The sequence below is a fragment of the Oryza brachyantha genome, chromosome 1, assembly GCF_000231095.2.
Source record: "Oryza brachyantha chromosome 1, ObraRS2, whole genome shotgun sequence".
NCBI classification, from domain to species: Eukaryota; Viridiplantae; Streptophyta; class Magnoliopsida; order Poales; family Poaceae; genus Oryza; species Oryza brachyantha.
Window position 1 is genome coordinate 9,553,275 of NC_023163.2, and position 8,950 is coordinate 9,562,224.

The 8,950-nt window shown below is 39.0% G+C and overlaps 2 protein-coding genes across 2 annotated transcripts; both read right to left on the minus strand.

The window, feature by feature from the left end:
- Positions 1-1,094: 1,094 nt before the first annotated feature.
- Positions 1,095-4,542, minus strand: LOC102708656 (dihydrolipoyl dehydrogenase, mitochondrial-like). Its single transcript, XM_015843859.2, has 2 exons — positions 4,210-4,542; positions 1,095-2,524 (listed from the first exon to the last, which is right to left on the minus strand). Exons 1-2 carry the CDS (start codon positions 4,480-4,482, stop codon positions 1,274-1,276), a joined length of 1,524 nt encoding a protein of 507 aa, XP_015699345.2. The 5' UTR covers positions 4,483-4,542; the 3' UTR covers positions 1,095-1,273.
- Positions 4,543-5,810: 1,268 nt separating this feature from the next.
- On the minus strand, positions 5,811-8,299 carry LOC102707826 (protein FAR1-RELATED SEQUENCE 5-like). Its single transcript, XM_040519946.1, has 6 exons — positions 7,455-8,299; positions 6,832-7,154; positions 6,641-6,702; positions 6,251-6,328; positions 5,997-6,137; positions 5,811-5,909 (listed from the first exon to the last, which is right to left on the minus strand). Exons 1-6 carry the CDS (start codon positions 8,297-8,299, stop codon positions 5,811-5,813), a joined length of 1,548 nt encoding a protein of 515 aa, XP_040375880.1.
- Positions 8,300-8,950: the final 651 nt, after the last annotated feature.

Here is an 8,950-nt window from a genome sequence, read left to right on the forward strand (position 1 = left end):
GCATAGGGTTTAAAAGAGTTTTTTTTTTCGGACTGGGGTTTTAACTACTCAAAACTAGGGTTTTGATGCTAAATTCGGTGTCCGATCATCAGACACGTTCGATTTAGCAACGTAAATTTATATTTTGAGCTTATGATTAACCGATCATCATCTCACAACTGCTGCACTGCTCGTCCAGTCGTTATTGACTACGTTCTCGTGTAATTGATCTTATGATGAAGGTTTTTATCTTGTAAATAATTGAATAAATTCACAAAAATAAGAAAAATATAACCTAAATTATAGATGAATGATTAAACTCACAAATTTAGGGTTACGCAAACCGACCTAGCGGTCAAACTACAAAGTAGCATAATAATTTAGGCAAAAATTAACCCTAACTTGATGAAGGTTATTGAATATAAATACTTTAGTGCCAGCCTAAAACCATGTGGACGTGCCCCTATCAAACTCCACCACGATGAAGGCCCATTACCCAAAAGAGGGTGATGCAACACCTTAACAAATTCTGGAAACCTTTATGTTTCAACGATTTCCGTTGACTTTGAAGAAATTTTAACGTGATACCATAACTATTGGAAAGATAATCTCGTTAGTTTTACGTATGAATGTCAAAAACAAAGTTTGTACATGACCTAGCTAACTGATTTAGTTGACTTGGGCAGCCGATTTAGTGAATTTGCTCTTAAATCTCGAGGCGGACTCGACCTTGAGATGGTTTCTAATAATTACTAACAAAATCAGATGCTAAATCACAACACTACCTTTTATTAGCTTATGTTTGTGCTTATAAGTCAAAATTTAAATTTTCAAATGTGGAATAGATTTTGTAGAGTTTTTTCACCATAGTTTATTTTTCAGCCTTAACTTCTATATCAATATGAATATATAAAATATTCACAAAATATTTTCTTTTGCAAATATGCGCTGGATTTTTCTTAAATAAACACAATCACCCCCTCAGTGCATACATCACTCCATAAAGTGCTTTAGCGCAAGAGATTCATCCAGCATGTTTTCTCCTTTTTGTGGACACGCAGAGAAATGACAGAATCCGCTTTTTATATCTTAGAGAAGGATGTATAGCAGCTAACTGAAAAGGAATTCAACAGCACATACTATTGGCTGTGGCAACAAGTGTCAATTCACAGCATCATGAACAAGAGCGAAATGCCATATCAGTTGCTTTTCGATCCCATATACATCCAAAATTATTACAAAATTTTGGAACTTGTGAAGACAAGCAGTTTGGATGTTAAAAACAAAATATAACTTAAATGTGAATAGCCTTTGTGAAGGTTTGCAGGCAAGCCTCCTTCAAGGCTTCGCTCACGGTGGGATGAGCGTGGCATGTCCGAGCAATATCCTCGCTCGATGCTCCATACTGCAAAGCAAGGACAGCCTCGTGTATTATCTCCCCAGCACCAGGAGCCATGATATGCACGCCCAGAATCTTGTCAGTTTCCTTCTCAGCCACCACCTTCACCAAACCCTCAGCATCGTCAATGGCCTTTGCACGGCTGTTTGCCAGCAGTGGAAATTTGCCGACACGGTAGGGAATTCCTAAAGCTTTCACCTGCTCCTCAGTCTTTCCGACAGATGCAACCTCTGGATGTGTATAGACCACACCAGGCACTGTGTCATAGTCTACATGCCCCTCCTTGCCAGCAATGAACTCAACGCAGGCAACACCATCCTCTTCAGCTTTGTGGGCAAGCATGGGCCCAGGGATGGCATCCCCAATTGCATAAACTCCTTTGACGTTAGTCATGAAGCGCTTATCCACCAGGATCCTGCCAGCTTTGTCTGTCTCAACACCAACACTTTCTAACCCAATGCCAGCAGTATATGGGACTCTGCCAGCAGACACCAGTACAATATCAGCTTCAATGACACTCTGCTCACCTCCAGCTGCAGGTTCAAGTGTTAGCTTTACACCGTCCCCAGAGGTGTCAACTCCGACAACCTTTGTCTTGAGCATGAACTTCATCTTCTGCTTCTCCAACATGCGCTGGAACTGCTTCCTGACTTCACCATCCATTGATGGAACTATATCTGGGGCAAATTCAACAACAGTGACCTCTGAACCGAGGCGGTTCCAGACCGAACCCATCTCCAGGCCAATGTAGCCTGCTCCAATAACCACCAGTTTCTTTGGAATCTCTGACAAGCACAAGGCACCAGTAGATGAGACGATTTTCTTCTCATCAATCGTTACTCCAGGGAGTGATTTCACATCAGATCCTGTAGCAATGATAATGTTTTTCCCTTTGACAACTGTGCTACCACCATCGTTCAGATCAACAGATACCTCTGAGGGGGAAGCAAGCTTCCCAAAGCCTTTGACATAGGTCACTTTGTTCTTCTTAAACAGACCTTCAATCCCCTTAGTCAGGCCTCCCACAGCCTTGTCTTTCTGTGCCATCATAGCTGGAAGGTCCACCTCAAGATTGGAAAATTTCACTCCATGGTGTGCAAAGGAACTCTTCGCTTCATGGTACATGTGAGACGAGTGCAACAGAGCCTGGAGATTAGAAGCGTGAATAGAAGTTAGAAATTAGAGTCCACAATAAAGCAGATCAATGGAGATATGTCACCAATCTAGCCAAATATGTATCTGTGGTAAAGCACATGAAAGAACAACAATAAGAAGTTTGATCTGTGGTAAAGGTGTTCATGTTATGTACAGAAAACCAAAATGTTCCTCTAAATGGAGGAGGATCAAAGGTTATATTGGAGCTGTAGAAAGGAAAGATGTTTAGTCCACATGACATTGCTCAACATGTATATATAAAAATGAAGCATGCCTCTACTTTGGCCGTGAAACATGAAAGAAAATCATTGAATGGAGCTATATGAGGGATATACTTATGCAAAATGCTTAGTTCCTTGTTTCACAAAAAGAGGGAGATGAAAGCATTTTAGCTCTCCAACAGTATTCTTGTGCCCAAAGATCTAACATAGAGGCCTTATCTCATTTCACTAATCACTATTTATGATGTGCTATATATTGTAAGGCAGGTAAATTTATATCCAGTTGATTCCGTTGCAAACCAACAAAAAAGAAGCCTCAAGTGAATACAAATTTAACCAAGTACAAAAACTCCTATATACATGGGAGAAAAGGTCAATGTCACAGGATTGTGACAAGCTTGAAAATTAGTGGTACAGCTCAATAGGTGCAGACGGAGTAGTGTCATACATCGCAAAGAGAAGTCAGGAAATGACACTATTAACATAACTACAACACAAGAAAAAGGACAGTCAATAAATAACACTGTTAACGGGAGGCAACATAACTACAACGCAAAATATAATGACAATGACACCTCACCGCAAGTCTGCCAAACTACAGTCCAATAATCTTTGAACTGAAATAAAGTCCAAAACTACACCAACAAGGGCCCCATTCCATTAGCCCCACGCAAACAAGAATTATGATTAGAATATGATTAATTGAGAATTGAATATAAAGAAATATAAAAATGTATTTATTGAATTTCTAAAGGAACTTCTATACAGAAAATTTTTAACGTAACACACCATTTATTAGTTTGAAAAGTGTGCTAACGGATATTGAGCGAGTGGCTAGTGTTAGTGGGTAGAAAAGAACGAGGCCAAGGAAGATTTAAACACATAATGAACTGGCGTCAGCACACAAAAGCAAAATATATAACATGCTGATAAATAACTGGTTGTTGAACCATATAGAAATCAGTACCTTATGCTGATATTGTCAATTTGCACCATTAATTAAACAAAGCCAATATAATCAAACAACGATACCATCAATTGAGGTTATTTTATTTTGCCCATCATATAGATGGCAACCACCTAACTATCGAGGTGGCAGAATTTTAAAAACAATAGCGCTATTGTCTTCCATATGAAATTCTAAATTCTAAATGGAAAAGGGGACATATAAGACCACAACGACTCCAATAATTCAGCATATTATTCGGCTCTAATTGACAGTAAATTCGAAACACCAAATTACTCAATGCCAAAATGTTCACCAGGGAAATCAAACCTACAGATAAGAATGATCCACAAAATAAGCGTATATCCTCTGCAAGACCTTAATTTCAACGCGCATCGCGTTAGCTCGGGGAACCAACAGATGCCCTAAATCAACCCGAAACAACGAGGCAACCGCAGATCTACACTGCAAAGGAAGAGGAGATCCGGAAGGGACATCGCCCCGCCTACCTTGGAGGGGATGCAGCCGACGTTGAGGCAGGTCCCGCCGAGGGTGCCCCTCTTCTCGATGCAGGTGGTCTTCAGCCCCAGCTGCGCGGCCTTGATTGCCGCCACGTAGCCTCCCGGCCCGCCGCCCACCACCACGACGTCGCTCTCCTCCCCCTCCGCCGCCGCCGCCGCGGCGTACGACGCCCTCCACCCCGACATCGCCGCCCCCAGCGCCTGCGGCCGCCTCAGCACCGCCTCCGCCGCCCGCCTCCTCGCCAGGATCGCGAGCGCCATCTCTCCCGCTTCTGGTTTTCTCTCTCTTTTGCTCGAAGAAGAGGAGAGGGGAGAGAGGTGGAAGAAGAAGAAGGGGGAAGCGAAATGGGGAGCGGCTGCGTGGTGGGGCCCGAGCAGATAGGGTTTCCTACCGAGTCACCGTGGCCGTACGATGCTGCACGAAGCAAAGCAAAGGATGGACTCGCCAATCGCTCACCAACCAAAATTAAAATTAAATAGTTATTCAACTATGGAAAAAATCTCAAATAATATCTACGGCTTCCGTACCATTATATAATATTTTGGTCCTAGATTTATACATAGATTATATGTATTATTTCTAAATATTTGACGTCATTGACTTTTTTCTATACGTTTGACTTATTAAAAAAATTACATAATTATTAATTATTTGTATTTATCATTAAATATATTTTTAGGCATATATATAGCTTTACATATTTTAATTTTTTTAGTAAGACGAATAGTCAAATGTGTATAAAAATATCAACGGCGTTAAATATTTAGAGATGGATGGTGTATATGACTAGATTTATTAGGATATAATATATATAGAGAGAAAGAGTCCGGCTACCGTGGTTTCGGCAGCACTTCAAACTTTAAACAAATGTTACCCTCAGTTTTAACCATTAAATAGTCCGGCTACCATTAATCCTGATGGAGACAGAGGGCTAACGGAGCGGCATGCAGCCCACTGCCCCATGCCACCGCAACCCATCAATTATTTTTATTTTTATTTTTTCGTTGTGTTTCTGATGATAGTTTGCTGCTTTGAGAGGATAGGTTGTGTATACTAATAGGCTCATATGTCATTCTTTTTTTCCTTTTTTGTATGATATTAATATATTTTTTTTGTATGATATTAATATATTGTACTGAACTGATTTTTTGTTGGTAAAACGGATGGTGCAGCACTGCTGCTTGCTAATATGGTTCTCATTATTTGAAACATGTTCTCTCTATAACAATGTGAACTATTTAACTATAAATTTATACATTTTTAGTAGAAAAACTATGTAGCAAATTAACTGTAGCATAATATATCGCCGTATTGATATACCAAAATGTATCCTATAGGCTATACAAAATATACCCTTATTAGGTATACGAAAATGTGCCCCTGTAGCTGTGCCAAAATGAAGTAATAACCAAAATGCATCTCACATCTTCTCCATAAGCTCCCTGGAAAAAATAAAATAAAATAAGATTAGAAAACATATTAATTTGTTGTTTGATGGAATAAATAATTGACTTAGTAAGTTGCAAAAATAAGGATTAACATCCTGACAATGATAAAAATATTTAGACTAATAAGTACCAAGATCTCACTAGTAATCATCATCTTCAGTGTCACTGTCAATCTCAACATCATCATCCTCTTTAAAGCAATATGCCTGATCCTTTTCTGCTTTTCCATCCTTCAATTTCTATATGTACATGTAACAATAAATGTGAGAAATCAAGTCATAAACACACGTATTAAGTATATTTTTTAATTACAATCTGAGAATTACCTTTGGGCATGTAGCCATATTGTGACCTTCTTTTTTGTGACAATAACTACAAGTTCGCATCTTTTTTGCATTTTTAACTTCAGATGGAGGCTTCAACCTCTGGGTTTCCTCTTTCCCTTGCACCGTGAGATTGGCGGGTCTCTAAACTTCAGACATTTTTATGCTTCACATGGAGCATTCATGGTATTCACTACATTATCATCTTTCTCTAACAAAACAGATTTGAGGTTTATTGCTTGATTTATTTCAATTACTTCATCTTTCAGTTCAATCAGACGTGTACGAGCTTTCTCAATTGCAGGACGAGACTTGACAGCCTCTTTGGCAACTTCCTGCATAACTCGATTTAAGGCATGAAGCATGATGGAATCCAGCTCACATCCTTTACCCTCCACTGTCTTGTTACTTACTGCTCTCTTTATGCTTGCATTAGCATCACGAGTCCACCTCCTTAGAATGTAATGAGAAGGAAGGAACGGCTCCAATCCAACGTGTTGCATCACCTCAAGAGCATGTGGACACAAAATTCCTTGGTATTCAAAACCTTTGCACTCACATTCAGCAGTACTATTTTTCTTGTATATGACCACAACGCATATAGGATTATACCATTCATGCTTGATTTGGTTTACTGCAGGACGGACCTTGTAAAGTACGTCTTTCTCTACCTCATGCACACGATACCCAGATGCCTTCTTCAATTTTTCTTTAAAAAGTGAAAAAACATTTCGTGTGTACACCTTTCATGCTTCTTCCTCAACTGGATCACAAGACCACAATTGTGCTTTCTCATTCATTGTTCTAATATCCTCATCACTTTCTCTCTCATAAGTACCTTCCACCATTTTATCAAACTTCTTGGCAAAATTGTAAAGTGATGTGTTAGATCCCATCCAAATCTTTGTGACTGCATTCATGCTCTCGCTTCTTTGCGTAGTAGACATGCCGGCACAAAAAGAACCACGAAAGTAGGCTGGGGCCCATATATCTTGTTTGTCATACATGAGGGTAAGGTGAGGGTTGTCTCGCATCTTATACTTCTCAAGCATGCCTTCCCAATTTTTCTCAAAGTCTTCAACTGTCAAGCTGAAGTTGATGACAGCTCTCAATTCATCTTTAAAACCAGGAACTACCCCATAAAGAACCCCCAAGTGGTCTCTAAAATTTTTGAATACATGTCATAAACAACACCTATGGACAGTGTTAGAACCAAAAACCTTCTCAATTGCTGCCTTCATTGATGGGCATTGATCGGTAAAAAATGTTTTTGGCTTTTTACCACCCATGGCATCCAACCATGTTTGGAACAACCAAAAGGTCGTCTTCTGCTCATCTCTAATCAATGCACAGCCAAAGAATATTGAGTGTCGATGAGGACTGACACCAAGGAAAGGTGCCATAGGCATGCTATACTGGTTGGTATTATATGTTGTATCAAATGTGATGACATCCCCTAACTCTTTATATGCCCTTCTTGATCGTCCATCAACCCAAAAAATATTTTTAGTAGAATTGTCTTCATCGGGTTCTATAGCAAAGAAAAACTCAGGATCACCTTGTTGCCTTAGTATGAAGTAATCTACCATTGCATTGACATCCACCCCGACTAAGCTTCTATTCTCCTTTGAAATCTGATTGTTAACATCTTTCTTACCATAATGAAGGTTTGCTTTACTGCCAGCCTTTGCTGCAAGATACTCTCTTATTTGAGTAGCACCTACATTTTGCTCACTTAACAACTTGATATCTGCCCTTTCCTCAGCTGTAATTGTCTTGTGAGAACGAAGATGTCGTTTTTTTGATGGAGTACTACCAACAAACTCGTGATTATGGTCTTTGTGGAAGCCTGTTACCTTCCAAATTCCACCTTCATGTAGTCTAACATGAAATAAAGCCTTACAACCAGTTCTTCTTTCTGGTACTGACTTTTCAGGTGTTCCTGAGTTTGGTCTCTCAGCCACCTCAAATGGCTCTTCGAATTGACATTTGTGTTGCTTGTTAAACCCTTGTTTACTACAAACCAATCTCATTGAAGTGATGGTACCTTGTGCATTCTTGTAACCACTATTCACACGAATACTGAACCCAAGCACATATCCATACGCATTGTAGAAGTCATTTGCAGCTTCTTTACTAGAGAACTCCATCCCTTCGTGAGGCTCAAAACCAACATCATTTGAGGTCTCACTTCCATTACACTTCTCTACTTCATCTACCGGCAAATTGAATACTTCATGTACCAACAAATTTTCAGATTCATCTCCATCCAAAATGTCTATTTCATCAATTGCAAAATCATCCATTTTACTGCTAGCAAATCAGACAAAACTGCATGTGAAAAGAAAAATAATAATGTAAACTCTAAGCTGTACCAAACCAAGTGATACTAACAGTCCCTTTTTGAGGTTAATTATTAACTCAGCTATGTACATTTAGACACACTATATAAGAGAGTGATAACAGAAAAAACTATCGAAAAAATATAACTATGATGTACAGTTTCAAACTTAACAATAATTTAACTCGAAATTCATATCAGTAAGCAGAAGCAAGTTAAAATGAGGTCAACCTTGTGAGTAATTAACTGACCAGTACCTTTTAATTTGCATGAATGTGCCTAATTACAAATTGAGGAAAGTAAATGTGATTTTAAGCACATCCACATCAGATATTTTAGCAGAACCAGTAGCATTATGACATTAAAAACTGAGGGTGACGCACAACTAAGATTTCAAATTATAGCTAAAGAGTTCGAGAGGTAACAAGAAGCTAACCAAGCAAGACCAACAAGCAACATGTTTCAGTTAGATTAGTTGCCAAATAAAATAGAGTACTTCACATTTTACTAAAGACTAAATGGAAATAAAATAGAGTATGTATCCCATGATAACTGGAAGTACTCCTATGTTGATCAATAATAGTATGAAATAGGTTTCATATCCAAACCCGTATCC

What these genes read in the sequence shown, in the direction of transcription:
- LOC102708656 (XM_015843859.2), bottom strand. Translation starts at nt 4,482, where the DNA reads ATGGCGCTCGCGATCCTGGCGAGGAGGCGGGCGGCGGAGGCGGTGCTG. An exon ending in TCGGCTGCATCCCCTCCAAG is followed by an intron (nt 2,525 to 4,209) that starts GTAGGCGGGGCG and finishes TCTAATCTCCAG; the next exon opens with GCTCTGTTGCACTCGTCTCA.
- LOC102707826 (XM_040519946.1), bottom strand. Translation starts at nt 8,299, where the DNA reads ATGGATGATTTTGCAATTGATGAAATAGACATTTTGGATGGAGATGAA. An exon ending in GTTTGATAAAATGGTGGAAG is followed by an intron (nt 6,703 to 6,831) that starts GTACTTATGAGA and finishes CACTTTTTAAAG; the next exon opens with AAAAATTGAAGAAGGCATCT. An exon ending in ATATGGCTACATGCCCAAAG is followed by an intron (nt 5,910 to 5,996) that starts GTAATTCTCAGA and finishes ATGTACATATAG; the next exon opens with AAATTGAAGGATGGAAAAGC.